This window comes from Gambusia affinis, linkage group LG01 (genome assembly GCF_019740435.1).
Source record: "Gambusia affinis linkage group LG01, SWU_Gaff_1.0, whole genome shotgun sequence".
NCBI lineage: Eukaryota > Metazoa > Chordata > Actinopteri > Cyprinodontiformes > Poeciliidae > Gambusia > Gambusia affinis.
The window spans coordinates 33,622,447-33,650,067 of record NC_057868.1 but is presented as its reverse complement, the minus strand read 5'-3'; the positions used below and the strand labels follow the sequence as shown (position 1 = coordinate 33,650,067).

Here is a 27,621-nt window from a genome sequence, read left to right as displayed (position 1 = left end):
AGATAGATAGATAGATAGATAGAATAAAAATAAAAAAGTAAACACGTGCCTATGTGAAATTACTGTACTCAATAAAAAAGTATTTTTTTTTCTTTTGTTTTGTAAGACAAAATTAGAACGATTTGCAAATAGAGCGCATTACTGAGGTTCCAAGTTTATTAGATTCGAGACAAAGACACTCCAGAAGGTGGCACTGTTATTTGACCTAACTCAAGAAGAAGAAAAGCTCCGCTGTTATGTGTTCGTTCTTGATATGAGAAACGTAAACACTGTTTTTGGGGGGAGTTTTTTTTCTTCCATTCGCAGACGTTTACTTGGCCAAAGTTAAGGAACTTTCTAATAGCATCAGCCACATTCGGCTGCATTATTAAATCGATCGCTTCAACAGGGTCTTAGTCGAGAGGTTTTGTTAGTTATGTTTTGTAAAGTTAGAGTGGGTTTGGCCACGGCGGCTTCAGTCAGGTTCCCCAGTTGTATAAATCCGACAGTGAAACTGGTGACGCCTGGGTTCTGTAGACACCAGCGGAGGAACCTCAACTCCGAATCTGCAGGTGTCAGGGTGAGACATGCCTGTTCTTTCATTTTTCTGACAGCGAGCTTTGACATCTCTGGGAAGCGTAAATTGTGCAGCTCAGTTCCCAATGACGCATTAAAAAAAAAAAAAAAAAAAAAAAAAACCGTTGTATTAAAAACTTTTCATTCTAATAAAATTGTTTTAAAGTTTGATCACAATCAAAATGAAGTCTATGCCAAATGATTATTTTAAAATCAATCAGGCTGCTTTTAAAAGAAAAAAAAATTAGTGATGAAACATCTGCTTACTTTGAGAAATTTTAAAAATTACACTATTGCATTATCGACATTAGAAAATAATCCCACTCATAAACAATAATCAACTTTCTTATAGAACTAAAGTTATATTGGTTCTAAGTTTTTATCAGAACCAATATAACATTTTTGGGTTGAACCACAGAGAGCAGCATTCACTCCCCATGTGCATCAATGACACTGTCATCAGCTCACACTTTTCCTTCCATTTGCAATTTTTGATTGCTACTGACCCCTACATACCAGGCACAACCAACTAGAGTGGAAGGTTTTGGATTTTCTCTGAAACTTGTCAACATCCTTATACTTGCCAAATTTGGCTGATTGTAACACATCGTCTGGAGATATAATATTCATATTTTGGTTAATAATAAGTCCTATTCACCACACATAGTTAAGGAAATACTGAACATGTACTAGTTAATGCAGTCTGCTTTTCACTTGTTCATGCTTGTGTGTTGTGAATGAGTAAAATCCAACAGATTAAAGTGTTTTAATCTCTATTCTACTCCAGGTGTTGTACGATGGGTTGTGTCCCATCTGCATGACAGAGATCCGCTTCCTCCAGTTCCTGCAAAGAAACCAACCGGGGAAAGTTCATTTTATTGACATCTCTAACCCAGGCTACGACGGGGCAAAATACAATGATGTCACCTATGAGATGGCCATGGAGGAGATGACTGTAATCGATGAGAAAGACGAGGTTAACTCTTAACACAGCAACTTAACTGAGACTTAAAGAATCTGAATGCTAAAATGCACTTACAGCTTTACTTTTTGCATTGTCAGGTGCATCGCGGCGTTTCAGCGTTTGCAGTGATGTATGGCGCCGTTGGACTCGGCTGGTTGGGCCGCTTTATGATGTGGTCACCGGTGAGGCCGTTTATGGATAAGTCATACGCCATCTTTGCAAGGAATCGACTTAAGTGGACTGGACGGGCAGAGAATTGCACAACAGGACGCTGTGAAAAGAAATCAGTTGACTCCTCCTGACTTCCTTCATGAATAAAATTAACAACTGTATATTTATTGATATGAATATGTTGCATATTGTGCTGCAGGAAAATCTTATTAAAATACTTCAATGTAAGTGTGGTAAAAACTTTATGCTTTTTCATACATATACAGTACAGACCAAAAAAGTTCATATTGAGTGACACTATTTTCTGTTCAACTTGTATTCCTGGAACAAATACGTTGGTAGAAAACAACAAGAAAAAAACATTTAAGCAGCAAAAAATGCCGGATCAGTCAAAACAATCCAATAGAATGTGATGCCATTTCCGTCAAATTTTCTATATTAGCTTATAGTGGAAATAAGTTACATTAATAAGTTGGTACACTTTCATCGTTTGCAATTTAAAAATTCACACTAACAATAGTAAAAAAGGAAAGGGTTTGAAATTGCATAATAGTGTGACATTTGTTTTACAAACTATCTTTGTCTATTAAAACTATTTTCGTTATATTGGATTTGCATAAACATGACCGAGTGAGCGCTCTTTGCAGCAAACTGTCTTTGACATATAATTCTCCGGTAACCTTGTCAACACAAATATAGGCATTTAAGAGAAAGTAAGCAACTTATGAATACTCTGAATGTACTTTATACGCGTTGTGCTTTGGAAAACCTTCATCTTTGTAAGTATTTATGTTTTTGGAAGACACTTAGGCGTTGTTGTTGATAAAATGTTGAGCCGTGTACATAATTTTTGAGTGTAGCATTTAAATAAGTATCTTCTAGAAGTGTATTTTTCTTTCTGTTGTATTTCAGTTATAAAAACGTTTTAAGTGTAGCATTAAGATGAGTGTATTGGCTAGTAATGTATTTTTTCATTACTGTTACTTTTCAGTTTCAAAAACGTTTTGAGTGTGGCATTATGGGGATATTAGCTATTGATGTATTTTTGCCTTTTATGGTACTTACAAAAATCCATTTATAAAAGACCTTCAGTTAAGAAAAGCAAGTTTCAGTTCTATTATTTGTTCGCTGGCTGTCTAGCTACACATAGTTATGTGTTAAGGACAGCACAATTAGGGTAAAGTTTTAATCTGTTTACTGGAAATCATTTTGAGTAACAACACTATTTTCTGATCAGAAGTTCAGTATTGTATTCTCATCAACCCAGAAAGACGTGTCCTCTAGCAAACAGGCTGGTAGATTCAACATCAACTACAACAAAAAACCCTTTAAGCAGCAAAAGATGCCTGATCAGACAATAAAGCAATTTGAAAGACAGACAGAAAACGAGTTCTGCTTTAGCAACTGTTCTGTTTTGTTAAATGTATTGTGCAGAGATAAGACTGAAAGTCACTGAAGCAAAATGCAGTCAATTTCCTGTCATACCAGAAAATCAGATTGATTTTTTTTTTCAAAGCAAATAAATAAGAAGACTGTGAGGAAGCTGCCACTAGATGCCACTGTAAGTCTGCATTATTATGAGCAGACTTAAAGGAGAGAAATTGTTGCTGTGATATGTCAAACCCCTAACACTTAATTTTGTTTGTAAGTAATCCTTTAAAATTATGTTCAAGCAGATACAAGCATACACATTCCTGAAAGGTAAAGTTAGATGAATACCACCAATGCATTGCATGTTCGTCATCTGAAAAGTTTTCTGTTGTGGAAAAAAAAAAAAACAGATGCAATTCAGTTTTTATTCTTTTGATTATATATTTTTTTTTTACCCAGAAAGAAACGTGATGAGACTAAATGTTTTGGGTGAACCTGTGTGTGTAAATAATATTTTTTTAAGAACATTTTAAATCTTGATATATGAGAACCTCTTTTAAGATATATATTGTTTGTATTTGACTCTGTGTGTGATGAGATGTGACGTACCGTCTAACAGCTCAGTGACACTCTCTCTTGCTAATTCTAGATTTTCCAGGAATGACGACATGACTTCATGACTTAGCTTCATTTTATGACAATTGACTGAACTGGTCCAAAACTCCAGCAGTCCACAAACAGAACCGCTCCCACCCAAAGTCTGAATCAACACAATACAACAAATTTTTTTCATGCAATTGCCACAGGTAAAAATTTTAAGTTGCTCTTTGGTGAGGTTTTGTTTACCCAAATTGTTTGTCCCCAGAAGCTTACTGGAGTAGGATTTAAGACAAAACAAGGATTTATTTTTCAGGTAAATCTGTTTATCAAATCTGCTGTGAAGGTTAAGGTATGATCATTTAGATCACACCTTTGCCCTGTCACAGTAAAAATAACTGGAAAAGGTAACTTGCCAAAGTAGTCAAACTCCTTACTTTCACTATATCTTTGCAGAGGACATATGCATAATCAAGGTTAAGGCTCTATATTCTTTTAACCTGCTTTCACAGATGTATTGAACAATCAAGCTTGGGTTAACATTCCCATTAAGCAGTTCTAGAAAACAAGCTTGAGCAGAACATGATGCCAAATGCCAAATAAAGGTTACCCTTTTCAAATATTGGGGGGAAAAGTCAACTGACTAAATTTTTACCTTCACTTTGCTTTCTCAGTAAAGTGCATTTTTTGCAAGGCACTGTGTGTAAATCAAACATTTGTAAATGATCTTATAGTTATTATATATGTGTGTATTTGCCACTGCGCATGATGTAGGTCTTAATTGGTCAATGATTGATCAGTTGGATTCATTAAGATTGTGTTATGGATTCTTTCTAGGTTGCAGTTGGTTATGTTGCAACAGAGAAGAGGTGTCCACAACAAGTCTGGGAGCTGCATACCACATTGAGTCAAGAATGGGTCACCCATTTTGCCCTGTGTTATGCTCAGGTGTCGCTAAGAGGACTTTAATATCATGCAGGAATATGTACACAATGATCTGCCTCAAAAGAGACCAATCCCTTTTTAGACTGGCACTTTGTCCAAACTCATTCAGGCTTTATACATTTACTAGCAGTGCAAAGCTCTTTACAAGTAATGCTTCAATCTTCTTTAAAGAAATTGTTAGGGAAGTAAGACATCTCCGTTGTCTGTGTTTTTATTCATTTACTAATAAGGAGGCATTTAAAACCAAAGCTCCGGTTGGGATTTTTAATGCACCCGTGCTGAAAAGTCCTCCACTGTCCAGACACTTTAACATTTACCTTAAAAGGAGCCATGTTGTTGGGTTTGCTGAAAATGGCAGTTTTATTGTAAGAATTCCTGAATATCAGTACCAGTCACAAAAGCGCAGGTTTAGTCACTGGTCAGCTGCAAATCCAAAAAGACCGGGAGGCAGCAGCCCAGCACAGTCTTCGAAATCCAAAGAGAAACAGAAAGAACCAGAGACTGTTGCCTCCAGTGATGACAAGTCTGAACTGGATTTATTTCACATCAGCTCTTTGGCTACCGTATTTGGGGAGACCTTCAGTTATGTTGCCAAACATATCAACTCAGCATTCTCTTTGGATGACACAGGTCAAAAGAACGACCTATCATCTGTCAGAGGAATGCCCCGGAGGGTGAAGAAAAAGAAAAAAGTTCCAGACTCTGGTGAAAAGCCTCAAGTTAAACAACATAAACAAGAGACAACAATGGAACACAAACATGACTCCAACACCTCTGAGGAATCATTCCCTCACACTGCGGGACACATCAATAAATACTATGGCGCCAACGATGATGAAGATGAAGCTCCCAGTGACAAAGAACTTCCTGTCTCAACAAAATCTACCTCAGAAGATGCTAGCTTGAATGACAGCTATTCTCAGACATCAACTCATATCAATCAGTATTTTAGATCGCAAAGTGACCTTAATACAACAGACAAAACAAAGACAGACCTGGCATCCTTACAGAAAACATCTTTGATGGACGTCTTTCGCCGTCCCACTGCTGCTGCTTCAAGTTTCCTGAGGTCGATTCTTCAGGAGCCTGAAGTCAAACCTGCTGTGGCTTCACCGGAGATCATAATAAATAATAGGGTGAGTTTATCTGACATGTTTAATAGCGTTCATACCTGCTGAACTTGTTCACATTTAGTCACATCACAACCAGTAACTCTAATAAAATAGATAAGAGTTTTGTGTAATAGACCAACTTTAATTATTTTGAAGATGGATAGGGATAGTTTTAATCTGATGCCCTAAAACAAATTCAGGGCAATAATATACCTCAGAAGACATCTCACTAGTTAATTTAATTATATTTTACTATTATCTGTACTGTGAATGCCTCAGAGGTTTGTTGAAGAATATTAGAGAACAAACAGCATCATAAAGACAAACAAACACATCCGAGATGGTTGGAGATAAATTTGTGGAATAATCTAAACCAGGATTAGGCTATAAAACAATCCTGCAAGCTTTGGATATATATATAATCTCTCAATCTATCATCCAGGAGTATATATGATAACTGACCAGGTTAGGTTTCCAGCATGTGAAAGAACATCTTCTGGTTAGATGGGACCAGCAATTTACGTTCACATTACAGAATGGGCAAAAAAAAAATTCAGTCTCTTGATGTACTGGTAAAAAAAAAAAAAAAAAAAACACTCACTTCTAGCAAAATAGCATCAATATGTGGTTTTGCACACTATTATTTTCAGATTTTTAATTTATAAAATACAATCAGTCATAGCTTCACTATCTCCTGCCTGTGTTGGTGTACCACATTAATCCCCTTTAACACACATTGAAGTTTGTGTTTTTTTTACATGCTAATGTTTTAAAACTTTCAAGAGGTAGAAAGATTTTATATGGACTTTTGCCTCATATGAGTTTCTTAGACTGTTAAAGCTCTGCAAACGTTGTGTATTTGCAGTGTGTCTTGACCCGCAGACAAGCAGAGGAGACCACACTTAGGTTAATATTGAGACTAGGACAAGCCTCAACTCCAGACGTTATGGCCGCCCGCATAGAAGTACTCAATGAACACCTTATCCGCTTCCCAGCATGCAAGTCTTTTATCTGGCAGGTCTTGTCAACATTTGTGTCAAAGAAAGGGTTACAAATGTTTAAAAAGCTTAAAATATATATAAAAATCCAAGATGGCTTTTTGTTCCCCAGGGGAATTCTATAGTCAACCTGTTGAGACTGCGGCGAACTTACAAACACCATCAAGGACTGCAGGCCGCTATAAGAGAAGCCTTTGCTCTGATTGGTTATGTGGATCCAGTAGGAGGTCGTGGCATCAGAGTTCTCTCCATTGATGGTGGAGGTACAAGGTTGGTAAATATTGGAAACTTTACTGTTAATAAGTTATGGTGCACAAATTAAATGAGCTACAGTAATTGCTTTCTAAATTCTGCAATATGGGGATACCTGTTCGTAAAGTATTATAGATCAGCTGTTTTCACTTAATCTTGGAGTAAATCGAAATAAAATAATGTGTCATGTTATCCAAGACACACATGTAGCAGGAAAAGTCAATTTTAAATGAATACTGAGGAAAAAATAGGAATCAGTGAACATCAATGCTAGAACCAGCATCTTCAGCATATATTTCAATCTGATTAAGTCCTTCTTTTTTAGTGTCAGTTCACATTTGCTGTAATATAAATGAACTTTACAACACAAGCACATCTAATTAATATCTAATTATGTAGAATCCATGTCAATCAAAATTCCATACATTAGATCCAAGCCATTCTATTAAAATCTAGTCATATAGTTAGATTAAGATTTTAATGCATTATGGTCAAACTCAGCAGGTATTAAATGCTAATTGTTGGAAAATATGAACTTTTAAGGGAGCCGGTCAATTGATTTAAAGCTTAATTTAGCAATTCCTCATTCTGAGTAAGTATGTGACCATAAATTGCCATAAATTATTCCATGGCTTCACTCTGCCTACAAGAGCTTTTCTTTATCAGTTTGTTTTCTGTATATTATAAAACACATATGTCCACAAAATTAATTATTGTCAAACTCTTTAGTTTTATAATTTAATCAAACATGTATCTCAGTCGAGATTGTACTGAGAGACATTTGTTACAAATTAGTCAAGTTCTTCTGATGCATAATGCTGATTACAACAATCCAATTCTAGATAGATTTGCAAAATTCAAACTTTTTATAACAATTATTCCAGTCACTTTTTTTAAAATGACTTGCGAACTATAAAGAATGACTTTTTTTATATGATTACATGGTTTTTAGAAGTATTTCTACACTTTACAAAAACCAACTTCAATGTTTTGGGATTTTATGTAATAGTTCAAAACCTGATAGAAAGTTGAAGGAGAAGGATACTTGATTTTCAGTTTTTGTTTGGTGTTTAGGGGTTTTCGCAAATAAAAACTGGACAACTGTAAATACTTCTGTTCTTTCATTTCCCAGAGGTGTTGTACCTCTCCAGTTACTAAAGATACTAGAAGACGAGACCGGCAGAAAGATTTACCAGCTGTTTGACTACATCTGTGGAGTGAGCACAGGTAAAAACACAAAACAAGGAGGAAACAAGCTAAGTCTGACATGTTAAGATATTTCTGTTTTAATTTATATCTGTGTCACTTTAAAGTCATTGCTTCTTTATGCTAAAAGGAGCCATCTTAGCTTTCATGTTGGGGCTGGCCCGTGTTTCTCTGGACGATTGTACTGAAATGTACCGTCAAATTGGAACCGAGGTTTTCAAGCAAAACCCGCTGGTTGGCACCGTGAACATGGGATGGAGTCATTCCTACTATGATACCGCAACCTGGGAGAAAATACTACAGTACGTACTCTGAAAAAATCTATTTATATGCAATAGAATGAAACTTAATGAATATTTACAATGAGATATAAGTTATACTCCCCACATGTTACCTATTTTACTTGAACAAGGGATACGCTGGGTAATGAGCTGCTAATTAAATCATCCAGAAACAAGTCCACTCCAAAGGTAAAGAAAATATCTTCTTTCAAAATTGATGAGGTGTGATATGTAGGTTAAAGCTGGTCCACATTAAGCTGTGCAACGAAGGATTTGTTCCTATGTTTCAGGTTTCAGCTATCAGTGCAGTTGTGAACTGGGGCACAGGCCCTAAGGCCTTTGTGTTTCGCAACTACAGCCACAAACCAGGCTGCCCAAGTCGCTTTTCAGGAGGGTCAACCTACAAGATGTGGGAGGCAGTGCGAGCATCGTCAGCCGCACCTGGATACTTCCAGGAGTTTCTTTTGCAGAATGACATCCACCAGGTTTATAAAGTTGTCTGCAATAAAACTATTAATGTAAAATATTCATCACCTAATCACAAACATGTCCCATAACCATGCATCCTTAAAATCATCATAAATTCATGCATCCAAAATTAAATTAATTTGAAAACAATAATTTGATTTTTTTTATATCAATCATAGGTATCAAATTTTGTCTTGGCAGGACTATTTATTTAGGACTATAAATAGACCAGGAGTAAAACTACTCTTTCGCTATGTTTTTTTTTTTTTTTTGTTTTGTTTTTTGGATTTTACTCCTGGAACTTTGTCAGGAAAAGGTTTGAGACACATGCAGACATCTTCATTGCATTCTGTGACTCTATGCGATTGAGGCTACCGATAACTAGTCAGCGAGCTAACTAGCTTTGTTGCATCTATTATGGTTGAGTGCAACTTTATCATCGGTTGGCTGGTTGATGTTCGTGTTCACTTCTGTTGCCAACCTGTATAATTCTGCATGTAGTCTGTGCAAAAATGTTTGGCACTATAGAGGCTAAGGCTATTGAGAGCCATACGGAGTATGAGAAAACTGCTGCCAAGAGTCGCAAAAGACCACAGAAATGTCACAGTGCATTATCCACTTGCATTGCTAAATCTTCCCAGAAAACAGTCGGCAGGACTGCTACTATTAGCACTGATCTAAGAGCGGAATTTGCTGTGACACAAACTCTGAAGTCGGAGGTTTAATGGATTTTAAGCCATATAAAATGTAGTCAGGAATTGCTGAGCAGTTTATTTTTTGTAGTTTTTCATTGCTATAGCAATGAGTGATAAACATATTGACATGTAACATCAATGCAACAGTGAGTTAGGTGATCTCTGAGCTAGAATGTTGGGTTGACTTCCTTTGGCTCTTGTAAACTGTACAGCATGTGTGTGGAATTAAATCTGAATCTGTGGTCTTTCACTGCAGGACGGAGGAATCATCATGAACAATCCCTGCACCTTGGCGGTCCACGAGAGCCGGTTAATGTGGCCCAACACACCCTTTCAGTGCGTGCTGTCCCTTGGCACTGGACGCTATGACGATGTCACGAGGAGCTCTTCCACCTTCACGAGCCTTCGAACCAATATCAATAACCTGATCTTCAGCGCCACTGACACTGAAGGGGTCCACACCCTCTTGTGCGATTTGCTGCCCCCAGATGTCTACTTCCGCTTCAACCCCATGATGAATGCTGATGTGTCCTTGGATGAGAATCATCCTGAGACACTGGATAAGCTTGTGAGAGATACCCAGGAGTACCTGGACACAAATCGGTCCAAAGTGGCTAAGCTGTGTTTAGTTCTAAGCACACAGCGCTCATCTGTGGACCAAGCCAAGGACTGGATTTGTCAGAGAACTTGGGAAATAAAGAAGACGCTGATGTGATTTGGTGAGCTGCAGCTTTTCTACATGTCAGTTTGTGCATTGCTCTGAAGCACATTTACAAATGCTACAGGAAAATAGCAAAAGAATGTATGGAATAAATAAAAAGAATAAATACAAAAGATTTTATGTTTTTGACACTTGTTTGTACAATATCAAGAAATTTATTTCACAGAACCTCATGAGTTGTGCTCAGTTTAGACGAACTATCAAAGAAACAAATAAGGTAACACCTTCTCTTGTGTTATTGCATTTGTTTGCTCTCTTTATGTGTTTTCTTTATTGGTTAATAACAAATGTTCTAAACAATATTACAATAAGATGATGTAAGACAAAATAAGCCACTCTCATCAGAAAGGATTTCTTTTAGCAGTTCATTTTATGATGAACGGTTTACACCTGTTTACACTGTAATATGTTCAGAATTATTTTAGAGCTGTCTTATTTAACATTTTTTATACATACAAATTCATATCAATGATAGATTTAGAACTGATTTTCATTTATTTAACAAAAAGTATTGATTTGAAACCCCTGTGTCTTTTTTTTTTTGAATAATCGTCATTCAGCTTGAGGGAACCGTGACCCTCAATCTGTAGCAGTCCATCTTCTCTTTCCAGATTACATGGCTCAAAAAATTACCCAGAATACTCCTGCCTGTGGCCTCCCCATCTTCAACAAGGGACTCTGAGATGAAGGCAGGGACCGGGGCCAGCCGATATCCGGCTTCGTAATATGGTTCTTGTGCCTTTCTTATGTTGTGTTTATTTGTAAACTTCGTTCAATAATTTATGTGACAAATTCATGTAAGAATTCTTTTATTGGATAATGAATAACAATTGATAACTTGCAATTCCTCATTAGCTTCAGCATACTGTATCTGTCCAAAACTGCAAGGGTTTTACTGACCCATGAATATGAAGGGTTAAATGCAACCACATGTGTCTGGAAGCTGTGCTCCCCCCCGTCCACAACAATCTGACTTTGTTTCAAACAGAAACGCTTTGTGGGGGAGAGTGTGCTCGTGACAGCCAGGGTGAAGCTACAAGGTCCATAACAGCCCAGCAAACTCACAAAACGTACACATACGAAAAATGCAAATTTGGTTACCTTTAAGGAGAACTTTAGATGATTCCCATAAACACTGCATGGGATGACTGCTTAATTTAAAAAAGCCTAAATTACCATCTAGTACGTACATGACATGGCAGCTCTGTTTAGCTTCATGTTGCCAACACAATGAAGATGACGAAATATTCATGTGTGGATTTTACAATGGATTTATTATCACAGCCTCTCAGGCCATGTTTGCCAGGCGTGTGACCGGGGCCAGTAGCAGCTATCCAAACAGTTTATAGTGGCCTCTGTTTTCTCTCTGCTTGTCACCTGCTTTGAGAAGATGGAGTAAAAAGAAGGAGTGATGAAACTCAATCTGGAGATTCTGCAAGATGACAGTGTGTGAAGATAAGAAGAGGTAGACATCGTGCTCCAAGGCAGAAAGCGTAAACAGAGACCAAAAAAAGATTAAGGTATGACCTCCCAATATTGACTAACAGCAATTTGTTTAGCAAATTATTTGTATTTCTCCACACAAAATGTAGAGTATTGCAACATATGACAATATAAAGTTGCATGGTGCGTGCTATAATAATGCCTCTTCTCAGCAGCCGTTCAGGACACCATTAAAATGATGTCACACTCTGCTCTGTGAAATGGGGCTGGACATCAGCAGATTTTTTTATGATTGTGAACTCAGCACTGTAACTACAAATGATGTGCAAGCAAGGCTTTAATAAAAAATACAAGTCTTTTACAATCTTAGAAAACAAATACGGTACCTCATATAAAGAAGATTCTGTAATATTTTTACTTTTAAGGTACTTAAAAACTACTGAAGTGTTAATGAACTGAATAAATGTAACCCAAACCAAGTTTAATATTTTTGGTAGGTTTAAATGATGTACTTTCATTAAGTTTGTATTCAGTATTTGATGAAATGGTGTATTAATTATATTAGGAAAAAAACAAGGGGAGTATATTTTTACTCCCTTTATGCTGTTTTTAAAACAATGTTTCTAAATCCTTTTGATATGAAGTATCTCAAGACAGCAGGGGGGGATAGTTAAGTGTTTCTGTTTTATATTTCTATTAATCATCCAAATAATCTGGAGATATTAAGTAAAAGTGAAGAAAGATATTTCAAGAAGCACAATAAAAATATATTTCATTATACCATTTTTCTGACAATCATGAGGGGAAAAAAACTGCTTTCCTAAGACATGAGAGCAGCATAAGAGGAAGTTCAAAGTGTGTTACATAATCACAACAACACAAGAAACAAGCAAATAAATTCATTTTATTACAGTTGCAAAATATAGAGGAACACTGAACAGTTGTGATCCAGACAATAATTGAATCATGTTCCATTTTGTCAGGCTTGGGAGGGAGATGATTTGGGCTTTTCTTTTTTTGCAATCACAGGAACTTGGCATCTTGCATATAATGACTATTCCATAAACTTTTACAATCAGCATATGAGGTCATCTGTCCAACTGACATTTGGAAAAACAGGGTAATCAAAATCAACATAATGCAATTTCCCGTTACCTCAAACCAATTAAAATACTACACCAAAAGCCCAAAAAAGTCGTAATGAAATAAACTTCATCAAATGTTAGCTACTAATACCGTAGTCAAATTCTAACAAACATTGATATTTTGTTCTTTCTTTAAAATAGCTTTAAGATAGGTTTTTGCCTCTGCTGATTGTGAGACCTTCATCTCCTTAATGCACAGTAGTGATGATGTCATTTTGCAGTGTCTTGCTCAGCAGTGTTTTTTTCTCCATCTTCATGCGCTCGTCCTGATGCAGTGACGTCAAAGTGTCAGTGATAGCGGCTTTGAGGCTGAACGGGGAGCCTGTTTGGTTTAACACCCCCTCACACATGCCATCTGCTCTCACAGGAGCCCTGGGCACTCGTGCCAGAGGAGACCCACGCGCATAGAGACCCTTATTGTCGTCACTGAGCCGGTCCCACGCGCCCCTGTGCCTCTTCACTGTGCAATCTGGTGCATGGCACTGATCACTGCTCACTTACAGGCCTGCCACAGTCCAATGTATGGGCAGAAAAGCTCATTCTGAGAGCCAAGCAGCTCATCACAGCTCTTTCTGCTTTTCTGTTCAATGTGAGGTGTCTGGTGTTGTGTTTTGGATATTTATGTGGACTAGGCCACAGATAACACCAACTGCAAAGTCATAAATATATCTGTCCTTGTAATTATTTAATTATTGTTGCCATCTGCCTTTCTTTCTAGAAAAGGCAACAAAGGTTAGCAACCCCTTTTTTAACTTCCATATTTAAATACCATTGGAAATTATTTCTAAAGATTAATCACTGGTTTTAATAGTGTCCAAACAACTCAAATATAAATCTAGAGTAAATTTTATAACTGGAAAAACTTTGCTGCCCTCAGGACATCACCTGACTTGGGCAATGTAAAATTCATGTGACAGAAACAAACAATTCATTTATAATGTGCAGCGCATTGCTTTAGCCCACATTTTGACGTTGTCAGAACCACCAAGAATGCAAACAGTGCCGAGCTGAGGTTGCTTTGTGCTTTCATTTTGCCTAAAGTTCTATTTCTATTTGAAAAAAGTAAACATTCAGAAGAAAGTAGAAATTCCTAGGCTGCATTTGCACATTTATTCTCTGAAAGTTTATATAAAACTGTGTCTGTATTTAATGAAGATGTTAGGAACTTTTGAGAGCTTGACCTGAACAGTAGAGTGGGTGAAGTGTAGGAGTTGAATGGAGTCATTCATTATTCATGAGATGGGTGGGAAGAGTGTAAGTGGCAGTGACGGACAGAAACTCAATTACTGATGTGTTTCTGCTCGTTCCAGGGTTCTTGACCTGATATTTGAAGGACTCGGCCATTAATTGCTGTAGTGCAAAAGAAGAATAATTTCCTGGGAAAAAGTAATTGAATTATTTATGCGTGGAGAAGGCCATGGTGATGGGGAGGAGAGATCAGTAATTTAAGTTTACAGGAGTAAGGTAGGTTTGCATAACTTTTGTTCTTGACAAACTAAGACGATGTAGAATTCATTACATATTTATAGAAAAATGCATTTGAAGAAACTTCTAATTAAATCCTTTCAATGCTTTAATCCTGGAAGATATTCTTTTCAGATTTTTTTCAGGCACCGCTGAATCAGACTGCAGACTAAAATTTAATGTCATGTAAAAGCCAAGACGTTAAATTCATTATTATATCTGTTCAGCCAGAACAATATTTGAATAAAGTTCCTTGATTATAATTTTGACACATGTTTGTTAGGTTTTACTTTACATCCACCAAATATTTAACAACCTATTCACTGGGGAAATATCTAACTGACCTTCACTGACTGTAAAGAGAAAACTGGAAATTTCTTGTAATTTTATATTTGTCATTATCTGTTCTTGTTTCTTATATTACCAGCTAGTTTTTTGCATTGCTTTATTATTTAAACATTTATTTATTTCGTATGCATATAACTTTACCTTAGCTGAAATTGTTACTGGAGCAATTTACTGAAATCCAAAATAATTAAATAATTATATTTCTATTTTCTGTCCTATTAATTAACAGTTATAGATACAGAATTAACAGCAACAGCAAAACTCTCATGACTCTCAGATTTAAAACTCCCCAAAAAGTATATTTGAATATAATTTTGATTGAAGCAATGTTACTACTTTATAAAATAATTGAAATGTTTTATTCTTAGTGTCCTTCTAAAAAAAAAAAAATCTGTTCAATATCTGGAGATTATTCATCAGTTTTGTTAGATCCTTTTTTTTAACAGGATGATTAATTGGCATGTTTTTTCTTTAATCAGATTGAAAACATTTGAACTGGAGGCCTTAAACTCTTACTGGACTAAATGAACTGTAAGGATGAGGACACTGGTTGGACCAGGGCTGCTGCTGTTTCTGTGGCAGAGTGTTTGGGCTTTGGACGTGCCTCTTGAAAGTGAGTCAGTAAACTCAGTTGTATGTTTTTTTCTTTTCTTTTTGTCTTGTTTGCTGGTCGTAAATGTGTTTGCACATTTTACAGGTGTTCATGACTCTTTTTCACACAAGAGCCACAAAATTGAATGTATTACATTGGGATTTTATGTGACAGCTCAATGTAAAGAGATGCACAGTTGTGAAGTCAATACTTAAGAGACTCTGTCTACTAATTAGGCAATTTCAGAAAACAATTATTTGCATTGGAGCTTAGCTAGTGATATCAGAATAACAAAGGCTTATAGCCAATGCATAGCCCACTTTTCAGATTAATTTCTTAAAGTTGTTAAAAAATTAGGAAATTACCCGTTCTTCAATAATCCTGAACAATATGCATGCACTTTCTTTTGTTTGTTTATCACATAATATTCAGATGAAACACACTGACGTTTGTGATGTTTATGTGAAAAAGTGAGACAAAGGTTTAAATACTTCTGTTAGGCATTGTATATTTTTGTAGAAATGTCTGATTTATCTCTCATCCTTTCAGCCAGACAACCTCCAACCATCATAAAGCAGTCGTTACAGGAGCACATTGTGGATCCCAAAGAAACAATGGTCATGGAGTGTGAAGCCAAAGGCAACCCTCATCCTATGTGAGATTTCCAGCTAAAGAGCAGATAACAGCATCATCAGCAGTCATTTCATTAATGTTTTTCCCCTGTCTTCTCCTTAAATATGAAGTTTCTCATGGAGGCGTAACGGGAAGTACTTCAATGTGGCTCGTGACTCCCAGGTGTCAATGCGCAGGCGCTCAGGGACTCTAGACATCTATGCCAAACACAATCCTGAACAGTACGAAGCAGAGTATCAGTGCATTGCCTCCAATCAGTATGGATCCGCATACACACACAAGATCAGACTACGGCTGTATAGTAAGTCAAAATACAAAACCAAAGGAAATGTCAGTGACCAGTGAGAACGCTGCTGCTGTTTGTGTTCATAAATAATGAATCAAACATGTGAATCAGCATTCTCACCTGTGTGGTGTATAACACTGGAATATACTTTTAAATTATTTCCTGACATGGAGGCAAAAGGGTTTGGTGAGTTTGCTGCTCAGATGAGATATTCCTTTGTGATTGTGCAGGACCTCCTGTGTGGCCACGGGAGATTCTGGAGCCTGTTGTAATCAGCGCAGGCCTTCCTCTGGTCCTGCCCTGCGACGCTCCACCAGGCCCCCCTAAACCTGAAACCTACTGGTTGTCCAGCTGTAAGCGTCCAACACACAGTAGTGACCTTTGGGTTGACATATATTCCAACAATGCTAATCACACTTATTGTTCACTCTTAATACATGCCTAAAAACGCCTACGTTCACCTATGTTCTCTGGGCATTAGTGCTGATAAGTATGATTAGAATTTTATTTCGGAACAGTATTTTATATAATGGATTTCTAATTATTTTGTTTAGGTTCGTATGCGAGACCTTTCAACTGGCCTGTTCAGACAGCTTTTCCCACCATGCAGGCCGTGCCGCAGGATCGCAGAGTTTCCATGGGAGTCAATGGAGATTTGTATTTCTCTAACGTGCTGGTTAATGACTCCACCACTGATTACTGCTGTAGCGCTCGATTTCCTTATAAGAATATGATTCAGCAAAAGATGCCTGTGGTTGTGAAGGTGCTTACAAGTGAGTCACTTAACACTTGTTTTACATTCTCATGGGAATCTCTGCAAGCTGGTGTGCAGATGTGACTTTTGCCTTTGAATTCCTGTTCTGTTCATTATAACACACAATGTTATCGGTTGGTCTAATTGAATGTTAGCCTGCGTCCTATAAACACGAGCATTGCTCTTTTTTTTTTTTTTACAGTTATCTGGCATGTTAGTTTTGTGCTGCTTAATGAAAAGATAGGACCTTTACTGTGTGTATGTGCGTGGGGCTGATGTCTTCTGAATGGTTTCCACGGCAGCTCGAACAGTGGCCGAGGCCGCCCCCATCTGGCTGTCTCCCAAAGGCTCATCTAGCTCCATTCTTGTGCTTCAAGGGGAAGAGCTGCTTCTCGAGTGCATAGCTGGAGGGATGTAAGCTCAAGTTCGCAAACTCCAGACCTTTGTAACTTTTGTTGAATTTCAGAAAAACAAAGACATAGAAAACATTCTATGCAAATCTTCTCCTCTTTGCTGTTACAAAATAGTTTTTTTTTAATCCATCATTAAGGCCGACTCCTCACATCACCTGGACTAAGGACGGCGAGGACCTGCCCGTGACATCACGTATGAAAGTGAAAAACTTCAACAAAATGATTCAATTTCCAAAGGCATCTTTTGAAGATGCTGGAGAATACATGTGTGCAGCTACCAACAAGTTTGGGTATATTGAGCACACAATAACAGTCAGGGTCAGAGGTGAGACTTTCAAAACCAAACTGTTTTTATTTGGAGCACATTTTTGCACAAGCTAATGTGCTCTGTGTTGAACAGCTGCTCCATTCTGGTTGGAAAGGCCTACAAATTTGATCTTGGCTCCTGAGGAAAATGGACAGTTGGTGTGTCGCTCTGATGGGGCCCCTCGACCGACAATAAGCTGGTCCATAAACGGGGAACCAATTGAGAGTAAGTTTTTGTTTTAGGATGTGTTTAGCATCCTCCAAATCTATTGTCAACCTGGTAGAGATTTTAAAATAGTTTTAAGATACATTCATTATTTAGTGTAGTAATCAGTAATCTCAAAAAAAATGTGTGCTTTAGAGCAATCCAACTTTGTCTAGGAACTTTTAATGAGGAATTTATTTCTTAAAGTTACCCTAGAGTATTAATATGATGTAGCACAAAGTCCCTTTTCTCTTAGCTATTCTTACAATTGGAAAAGACAATTGAGTCACTTAACACTCAATTGTTAAGTGACTCACTTAATAATTGAGTGTTAAGTGAGTCACTTAACTCACTTAAGTGACTCACTTAACACTTAACTATGTCTTTCGTTCATTTTATGAACGAAAGACATAAAATGTTGACCTTACCAGTTAGGAAAAGGGCAGCAAGAAAATAGTTACCTAAACTTGTCTAGACACACATGCAGCTCTGGTAAAAATGAAGAGTCCACTGCACTGAACTCCATTGAAAACCTCCTGGTTATTTCATTAAATATTGATATTTAATGAATTGTTGTTTCTAAATGAATATGAACTTGTTTTCTTTGCATTATATGAAGTCTGAAAGCACTGCATCTTTTTTGTGATCTTGACCATTTCTCATTTTTTGAAAATAAATACCTAATTTTTGCTTGGAATTTCAAAGACATGCTGTCAGTATTCATAGAATAAAAGAATAATGTTCATTTTACTCATTTTAAGTGGTCTCTTATTTTTTTTCCAGAGCTGCAGTTTGAAAAAGCTGAACCAGTGATAAAAATATCTCTGCTAGAACTCAGGTTTAGCTTGCTACCACTCACTGTGAAGAGGATAAGAGAGTCAATTAAATGTGTAAGGTTCACATTCAAAGAACTGCAGTAAAGAGCAGCATCTTTAGTTCAGCAGATTAACATAACTACTCAATCCAAAGTAAAATAAAACTAGTTGCTGCAGAGGAATGCAAGCATGAAGCCTTTTGTTCTACTATTAGGATTTTAAGTAAACAATTTGTCAAATGTTTCCAGGTTATTTTTAGCCAGAATGTCATGCTTTGTACAGATGAGGTCAGTTATGCTCAAGCATGTGTGATACTGTTGGCCTCTTTCAGAATACCAGATGGTTTTTCTTTTAGCAGGATGATCATCTAAAATATATGAAGAAGGTCACCAGATCCAAATCAACCTTCTCCCATGATCATCTAATGATTCCATTTTGTAGGAAACATCTTTGGCAGGGACTAAAGAGAGCACCTTGGATCTTTGTATTTTTTTTTTTTTTTTTTTTTTAATGCAACAAAATATACATTTTAATTAGGTCTTTTAATGACTCTTTATTAGGTTTGTCAAAGATGTGGGGGGCACTGAGCGAGCTTTTAAAAATTAATCTAAATGTTAATTCATGCCCACTCTTTTCTTCATCCACATGTAATTTGTCTTTCAGCGTCTACACCACAGTCTAACAGGCAGGTGTCTGGAGAAACGATAACCTTTCGCAGTGTGTCCACAGAAAACACTGCTGTCTATCAGTGCAATGCCTCCAATGAGCATGGGTACCTACTGGCCAATGCATTTGTCAATGTGCTGCGTAAGTTTCGTTACTTAGAGAATATTCAGTTATTTTTCAAAGTCAGCACTAAGCTATAAATTGTGGATCATTTTTACAAACAATCATGAACAATCCAAAAGACATTGAAATATAAATATCCATTGAATGTATTCCTAATGTTCTTCTATGTTGATAATCAGATAACATTGGACTCTACAACAGCTTATGTATATTACTTAAAAAAAGAGTTTACAGTTCAGAACAGCAACAACATTCTTGAAGGCATTTTTAAAGGCTATTTTAGGTCAGTCAGTTGTTTCTACTATTGAGTCAAAAGGTGTGCTTTAAAAATTTTGCTTTTTTTTTTACATTTGTGTCCTGTGAACATTTAGCCTGAAGGTTGGTTAGTTTATTTGACCAATTCTAGCAACTTTTTATCTATAAATACAGCCAACACCAATCAACAACTTTATGTAGTTACGTACTGTTTAAAGAGATGCCACATCTATTTTGTCAATGTCATTCTGAGTATTTTTTTTAGCTTCATTTATTTACTAAAAATAGAATCTTAGATTTGAGGAACAAAACTGCAACATTAAAAATGTTTGGTTTGTGACTCAACTGGGAGTTCTCAGACCGGAAGTTACCAGCCAGAATAATTGTTAAAGATTAGTTTTTAAAACAACCTTGAGGGTGAAACGTTATCTTTGTCTTTTTTAAGCTAAGAAAATGTTAAAATATATGCAGATATTTAATCTCCTTTTAAAAAAAAAAAAAAAAAAGAATTTTTTTTTATCAAAGAACAGTTTTTCCCGACAAGTTTGTAGGTTGTGAATCTAAAAGCACTTAATCCAGCTGCAGTATCTGCTTTGTGACTCTCCCAACAATCATGTCAATGGGGCTTTTATCCAAGTTACTTTTGTATTTTTTCTGTCACATTTTTCTTTCCACTCAGATTTACATCATTATAATTCCAAATATGAATCAGTGAACAGTTAACGGATGTTTTGTGGCTTATCCTCCTTGTGGTGAGTATCAGTGACCAAATTTACTGAGATGATCTTGTGTTTTATCCCTCAGATGCAACACCTCGTATTATTGGGCCCAGGAATGAGCTCATAAAGACGATAGAGGGACATCGTGCCTTTTTAGACTGTCGCTTCTTTGGCTCTCCCGTTCCTGAACTGCGATGGTAAGGCCACAGCGTACATTTTATAACTCCTGAGTGACATTAGGGAGCAACCTTTCAGTGTTTGTAGGTTTATGGTTTGTCTGACACAGGTCCAAATACGGACAAGGAAATCTTGAGGGAAATCGTTTCAGGATCCACAGGAATGGGACTCTGGAGATCAAACGCATCCAGATAGAAGACCAGGGTACCTATCTGTGTGTGATCAGCAACATCGCAGGGAGAGATGAGAATCAAGTCAGAGTAGAGGTCAAAGGTAAAGATGACACAGAAAATCTTCGTCACCAGGAGGCTCTACTAACGGTCTGACAATAGCATTGTTTGTTATAATTCTTAGAGCCCATAATAATTGTGACCAAACCACAGAGTATGAAAGTCCTGCGTGGAAGTGATGTGCGCCTGGAGTGTGGCGTAAAAGCAGACATCACTACATCAATCACAACAACATGGATGAAAAACAAAAAGGAAGCTGCTCTCAGTTGGAGGTCTGTGACTTTTCCTCAAGTTTAATTCATGTGTCACAACAGATTGTAAGCTTTTTATTTCAGTGCGATCTTTTGAGGGTTTTTTTTTTACTTTGGTAGAGTCTCTATGGATGAATCAAATCTGGTCATTACTAATGTAAATAGAGATGATGAGGGGAATTATACATGTGTCATCCAAAATGACCTGGAACAGAAGTCTGCATCAGCACACCTAATGGTGATGGGTAGGACCCAGAGGAAGAAAAACCCATTTTAGCAGATGAGTTGCCTGTTTGTCTTAAAACTGTCTTTACGTTTTGTTTTTTGCTTGTGTGTTGTAGACCGTCCAAATCCTCCGACTGACTTGGAACTGTCAGATCCATATGAACGCAGTGTGCGACTCAGTTGGGTTCCTGGAGACAGCAACCACAGCCCCATTACTGGTAAAATTAATAAACCAAATAACCTCACAGGAATAAATGTTTTGCTTTTGAAATGTTTTGTATGTATGTTCTTCATAGTGAGCACTATTTTTTTTTATTTCTGACAGAGTATTTAGTGCAGTATGATGATGATGACTGGATACCAGGAAAGTGGAAAAACCTATCAACATACCCAGGAAATCTCAACTCTGTCATGCTGCATCTGTCACCTTTCACCTACTATGAGTTCAGGGTTATTGCTAACAATGAAATTGGATCGAGTCGTCCCAGTCGGCCATCTAAGCGCTTCCAGACCAGCGGCGCACGTGGGTGTCATGCTGAGTGACACTGTGTGATATTTGCAATTATTAGCTTATAAACATGAGAAACATGATTGATTTTTTCAAAATATAATTTAAGGACATAGTGAGAACTTCACACTAACCTTTTTAAAGTTTTAAATGATCGTTTTTATATAACAAAATCTTTTTTCTTATATAACCTCAACTATAATCTGCAGATCTCCCTCTTTCTTCTAATTCAGTAAGTAAAGAGGGATCATGCATACAGGTGTAAAACTTAGTTATTATTTAGGAGGGTTTAATACTGAGAAAGTAGTAGCAGGCAAATAGGAGTCATGTGATTAGTATACTGAATAATTTCAATTACGACCCGTTAGGTTTTTCTGTTTGTTCTCGGTAAGTTTGTGGAAATCATTGTGCCGTGTAAACATATTCCTAGTGGAGAAATCTGTGTTACACTTTGAATAACCGTGCTTCAATCCTGCTCCTCAGGTTTGAAGCAGTCTAGAGTGTGATGTAGAAGGACGCCTCAGGCTGTGAGTCGACCTCCTGTGTCTTAGGACTCATTAAAGCTTAACAGCTCATGAGCAGACTTTCCAGAGTCGCTATTCTGAACAACCTCCTGATCAAAAAGAAAAAAAAAAGAGTTAGATTTATAACTTTTGATAAAATCATGTCTGCTTGTCTCTTTCAGCTCAGAAAAATCCAAGTTCCATGTGGTTTTAAATCAATAATTGTGTTTTCTTGTACAGCTCCTGATGTCATTCCAAAGAATCTGAAAGGGGTGGGTACATGGCGAAATAACATGGAAATCAGCTGGGAGGTAACTAGGACTGTCATAAAACCGTAAATCTGTATTTTCCTTTGGGAGTTTACCGCATAAATCTTCCTTAACACAAAACACAATATAAATCACAGACAATTCTTTTGTTTGCAGCCTCTGACATGGCGAGAGTGGAATGGACCACACTTGAAGTATCTGGTTTGGTGGAGAAGAAGAGATTCCAGAGAGGAGTGGAAAAATGCAACTACAAAGTGGCTGAAGTATTACATTTATGACGCGGACACATTCACCCCCTACCAGATCAAAGTCCAGGCAGTCAATGACTTTGGGCTTGGACCTGAGTCACCCGTGGTCATTGGTTACTCTGGTGAAGACCGTAAGTACTGTTTGTACTTACGGTACAGTTTGTCTATTTGCTGCTTTATCATTTAAATCTCAGTGAAAGGTTTGAAAACATGCACTCCATAAATAATTAACAAATCACCAAAATAGTTTGTGGCAAATTTCCAAAATATTCCCACTGTCTCTCCCACTTTATGAAGGCAAACATGACATTACAGAAGAAACTAAAAACTTCTCTTTTGGCTTATTTTAGAATATACATTTTCAGCACATGCAATCAACATTCTCTCAGAAGACAATACCTCTTTTTGTATTCATATTTTTTTTTTTTCTCACCTAACAAACTACTCTGAGAGACTTCTTCTTATCAACAGTAAAGATAAGCTGGCATTCCATTTCTATTTTTTCCCCAGGTCCGATAGCGGCTCCCCTGAACTTGAGAGTGTCTGACATCGAGAGCACTCAGGTTACATTACACTGGGACCCAGTGGCACGTGAATCTATTATGGGAGAGCTCAAAGAATACAAGGTGGGTCTATATGACTGTAGCAAAAGATAAAACATAATTATAGCTATGGAACCCTTGCTGTACATTGAAATAGGTAATTGCTTTCAATATAAAAAAGTTGCCACACTTGTAATTTATGCTTCATAATATGAAAACACATAGAATATATGAAATTTTTGGAAATTAGGATTGTGTGAGGCAAAGACTGAAAAGTGTTTCTTCTGGATTTTAAGGTCTACTACTGGAGAGACAGCAGCCAGCTGAGGTGGCACAGGGTCAACAGAGGCATGAGGTCGAAAGTGTTTCCAAACAGCGATCCAGAACCCTCAGGCGTTGTCACTGACCTCATTCCTTATAGCAATTACAAGATGTATATAGTAGTGACAAACAGCCGGTATGAAGGACCGCCAAGTAATCACATCCACTTCTCCACACCGGAAGGAGGTATATAAAATAATATTAATAATAATAATAATAATAATAATAATAATAATAAACCATCTATAAGTAATCTGTTGCTATTTTTCTACAGACTTTGCATCAAACTGTTGCTTACAATCCTGGGCTTGTTTTTACAGTACCATCTGCTCCAAAATCCTTCAGGATCCAACAGCGACATCTGGACAGCATTTATGTTGACTGGGACCTACCAGAAGAACCTAATGGTGTTATCACTGGTTACAGCCTGAAATACCAGACAGGTATGACAAAAGACTCTAACAAACGATGCCAAGCGCACTTAGAAATATGTAAAAATCAATTACTCATGGTAATTCCAGAAAAGCTGGTTATGGATCACTTCCCCTTATAACCATTGCAGTGTCTGCACATAGAAATCCAAATACTACTGATGTCTAGTAGTATTAGTTTCACGTTTGTAACTACTCAGTGGGAGAGTGAGATACTTAAACGTTTAATGTTCCAGTATCAACATCAAGAGTTGTCCAAGTTTTGTGAAGCATCCAACCTCTCCACAGTGAATGCAAGCAGAGGAGAAGAGCTGAAAGTGGAGGAGCTCCCACCAAATGTGACAAGCTTCTCTATTCGGCGATACGACCGCTACACTCGCTACAGATTCTCTGTGGCTGCACACACTCGGATCGGGCTGGGAGAATGGCATACGGAGGAGTCTCCCCACTACACCACAGAGAGTAATTTACTATCGTTCTAGGTTTTAGACACAACAGCTTTGGAGTGCTGGGAGATGCTGACTTTCTTCCTGTGTGACTGTTTGTCCCAGTATATGCTCAGGACCAGGTGGACATTTCCACTCAGGGGTGGTTTATTGGCATCATGTGTGCTGTGGCTCTCATCGTCCTCATCCTCCTCATAGTGTGTTTCATCAAGAGGAGCCGAGGAGGAAAATATCCAGGTACAAATGGGGCAAATCCCTGTGAAATATTCCGGTATGCAGAGGTGCATACTGGAAAAACATACTTTAAACCAGCATAATGTGCTGCATCACAGTATTTACATAAATCTATATTCAATTAATCAGCAAAATTATTGTAGATATTTTACAGAACAATTGCTGTTTGCTTCTGTTTTCCTAGCAAACTGTTTAAACTAAACTTTTTCTATGAATTAGTGCGCGACAAAAAAGACATTTCATTGGAACTGGTGGATGATAAAGAGCAGGAGGGAACATTTGATTACAGGTAAACATCCAAAGCTAACAGACAAGCAGCTGTATTATTGTTTTTAGTTGGTAATGAGGAATAATGGAATCACACTGTAACACACATCTATCAGTTCAGACTATATTCTGGTAACATTGTTTGCATGGATTTGCTCTGTATCTGTGTTTTCCTTTAGCAAATTGAAAATGCACTGACATTGTTGCATCAATAATGTCCATCCTCACTGAACATGTTCGAGGATAAGTTTTAAATATATAAATGAAAACAGTTTTTTGTAGATTGGCACGTTGCAACCAATTACTATTGAGTTCCTAAATTAATCAAATACAAATTCATTGGAAAATCCCAATCTTTGACATGACACTATCCGAACAGCGAAATAGAAAGTTAGTTTGGTTCATTTCGTCCGTAATCAACTTGATATCATTTAATGCACAGGTCTATTTCAGTGACATTTGTGAAGTTAATATTATACAGTGTTATGCAACAACAGGCTTGGTTTGGTAATTTATAACTAAAGGCAATTATTAACAAAGTTAACAATTTTAATCAAAACTCCCAAGTTGAGGCATCACCCATTTATCAGGAAATAAAAGTTAAAATTCCTTTCAGTCTCAGTCATTGTTTATTGAGTACCTGCTTAATGAGATGTGTGGTGGTTGGACCACAGACAAGAGGAATTAGTTCAGCACTAATTTTCTGAAACAGCAAGCCATGGACACAAATAGAGAATAAAACACAGCCAAATTCTCCCAAAAATATAAGAATTTATTTCCAAAATATGTCAGTCTTTCACTTGAAATACTTTAATCAACAAACTCTAACTAATCCAGTAATACCCAACTAAATGGCCAAGTAAAAATGAATTATTATTCAGTTTTTATGAGTGCTGGTGGTCTATTATTACTAATTATGTCACAAAAGGAAAAACTATGTTGTGTAAGCACTGCAGCCACCTTTAGCATTAACAGGATTTAGCTTTTCCATGTGCAGCAAAGACAACAGGGACAATTTAGTATGTTTCAAGGACAATGAGGGCCTGTCTTATGCAGTTTAGTGTGGAGGGAAGAAAAGGAAAAATGCTCTCAATGTCAAATTTATTTAAGCAGCACTTTTAAAAACCAGTTTCAAACCAAATTGCTGTATAAAAATGATAACACAATAGAATAAGTTGATGGAAAAATAAAGAAAAAAATATTGAAAAAAAATAAGGGTGATAATAAGTGAATAAAATAAAAATAAAATATTGAAGAAAAGTTACAGTATCAGGCCTCAGTCAAATGCCAACAAATAAAAATAAGTTTTAAGAAGGGATTTAAAATGGTCTTTGCTAGTAATGCAAGCTCACTTTTCTGTGCTACTGGTGGTCCTACCATTTATTGGAGTAAAGTTTTATTATCTCCAATAAATGGAGCCTCAGCCTGTTTTAGGCCTGACACACTTTCACATTCAGCATTGCAAAAACACATGGAAACACACAATGAAATGAATATTTTAATTATTTTATTCTGAACTAAAGTCCTCTGCTCAGACACAATCTCCAACCTGAACCATTAGAAGATTCTTAATCGTGCTTTAGCACATCTGTGCACAGATACAGTTCAAATCAGACATCTGACCTTATTTTCTGTAACCCTTTGATTAACTAGTTTTTTTGTTTGTTTACTTTTCTTTCTCTACCTAAAACTTTCCCTTCCAATACCTCAACCTTCTGTTTTTCCACTCAACCACTCAAGGTCCCTTGAAAGGTACGAAAATACTAAATGTTGACTTATTGACGCTATTGACATTATTTACAGTAACTTTATGAACAAAAAAAATGTAATTTTTACTTTCTGAATTTCAATCTTTTAATTTTACAGTTTAATTAAATGTTTTCCTATTTTAGGATAGCACGTGTCTCAACTTTGCCCTATCCTCGGCGGTATGATACATTACCTTCTACTGTATTTTAGTCAACAATAGTTCATATTTCTGAGATCCAATTTGTGGTGACACTCTTATTCCTTTTGCCAGAGAGGAGGAAAGGGGGCTCCAGAGAGCTCAGCCATCTGTGACGGCGATACTGAAGAGATCATACAGTGATGACAGCCTGGTTGAATATGGAGAAGGAGGAGAAATCCAGTTCAATGAGGACGGGTCGTTCATCGGCCAGTATACAGGAACAAGAAGAGATGTCAGGGACTTGGACTTTGGTGGAAATCTAGAGCTCCACTCTCCGATGAATACCATCTACTCTCTGGCATGAGACTGAAACCTCAAGGACCAATTCTTGCTGCGGCTGTTTTCCCTGGGACTTCACTCTGTTTGTACCTTCTTGGAAGCATACAGAGGAAGTGAGGATTTGAGTCCGTTTGACGAGGAAACAGCTGGAAATAGAGCTGCTATTAAACCTTTTATTATTTTACAAGCCTCAACTTTCATTTAAATGGAGGGGGGAAACATGCAGAGGTTGGGGTCCT

At 37.1% G+C, this 27,621-nt stretch overlaps 2 protein-coding genes across 5 annotated transcripts; both read left to right on the top strand.

Annotated features, from left to right (window-relative positions):
* The first annotated feature begins 242 nt into the window (after window positions 1-242).
* Window positions 243-10,451, top strand: LOC122833478 (calcium-independent phospholipase A2-gamma-like). Of its 3 annotated transcripts, XM_044121081.1 has the most exons (12): window positions 243-559; window positions 1,343-1,531; window positions 1,618-2,469; window positions 3,711-3,867; window positions 4,496-5,739; window positions 6,581-6,733; window positions 6,826-6,983; window positions 8,098-8,192; window positions 8,302-8,473; window positions 8,584-8,641; window positions 8,743-8,937; window positions 9,872-10,451. In XM_044121081.1, exons 5-12 carry the CDS (start codon window positions 4,573-4,575, stop codon window positions 10,328-10,330), a joined length of 2,457 nt encoding a protein of 818 aa, XP_043977016.1. In that variant the 5' UTR covers window positions 243-559; window positions 1,343-1,531; window positions 1,618-2,469; window positions 3,711-3,867; window positions 4,496-4,572; the 3' UTR covers window positions 10,331-10,451. The 3 variants fall into 3 exon arrangements, with proteins under 3 accessions (XP_043977016.1, XP_043976996.1, XP_043977005.1); XM_044121061.1 differs by lacking the exon at window positions 3,711-3,867; XM_044121070.1 differs by lacking the exons at window positions 3,711-3,867; window positions 8,584-8,641 and having other exon boundaries at window positions 8,811-8,937.
* Window positions 10,452-10,965: 514 nt separating this feature from the next.
* Window positions 10,966-27,621, top strand: nfascb (neurofascin homolog (chicken) b). Of its 2 annotated transcripts, XM_044120739.1 has the most exons (29): window positions 10,966-11,065; window positions 11,727-11,856; window positions 14,235-14,388; window positions 15,216-15,349; window positions 15,878-15,983; window positions 16,072-16,262; window positions 16,478-16,600; window positions 16,802-17,020; window positions 17,304-17,415; window positions 17,552-17,739; window positions 17,815-17,946; window positions 19,404-19,547; window positions 20,589-20,700; window positions 20,790-20,953; window positions 21,035-21,182; window positions 21,282-21,406; window positions 21,503-21,604; window positions 21,712-21,909; window positions 22,638-22,708; window positions 22,823-23,045; window positions 23,425-23,540; window positions 23,753-23,963; window positions 24,098-24,220; window positions 24,497-24,670; window positions 24,760-24,891; window positions 25,108-25,177; window positions 26,896-26,907; window positions 27,048-27,083; window positions 27,176-27,621. In XM_044120739.1, exons 4-29 carry the CDS (start codon window positions 15,274-15,276, stop codon window positions 27,405-27,407), a joined length of 3,540 nt encoding a protein of 1,179 aa, XP_043976674.1. In that variant the 5' UTR covers window positions 10,966-11,065; window positions 11,727-11,856; window positions 14,235-14,388; window positions 15,216-15,273; the 3' UTR covers window positions 27,408-27,621. The 2 variants fall into 2 exon arrangements, with proteins under 2 accessions (XP_043976674.1, XP_043976684.1); XM_044120749.1 differs by lacking the exons at window positions 10,966-11,065; window positions 26,896-26,907 and having other exon boundaries at window positions 11,614-11,856.

Coding starts and splice junctions, on each gene's coding strand:
- LOC122833478 (XM_044121061.1), top strand. CDS start 2,415: ATGAATACTCTGAATGTACTTTATACGCGTTGTGCTTTGGAAAACCTT. Junction 5,740..6,580: donor AGATCATAATAAATAATAGG/GTGAGTTTATCT, acceptor GTGTATTTGCAG/TGTGTCTTGACCCGCAGACA. Junction 6,734..6,825: donor GCAAGTCTTTTATCTGGCAG/GTCTTGTCAACA, acceptor TTTGTTCCCCAG/GGGAATTCTATAGTCAACCT.
- nfascb (XM_044120739.1), top strand. CDS start 15,274: ATGAGGACACTGGTTGGACCAGGGCTGCTGCTGTTTCTGTGGCAGAGT. Junction 15,350..15,877: donor TTTGGACGTGCCTCTTGAAA/GTGAGTCAGTAA, acceptor TCATCCTTTCAG/CCAGACAACCTCCAACCATC. Junction 22,709..22,822: donor ACATGGAAATCAGCTGGGAG/GTAACTAGGACT, acceptor TTTTGTTTGCAG/CCTCTGACATGGCGAGAGTG.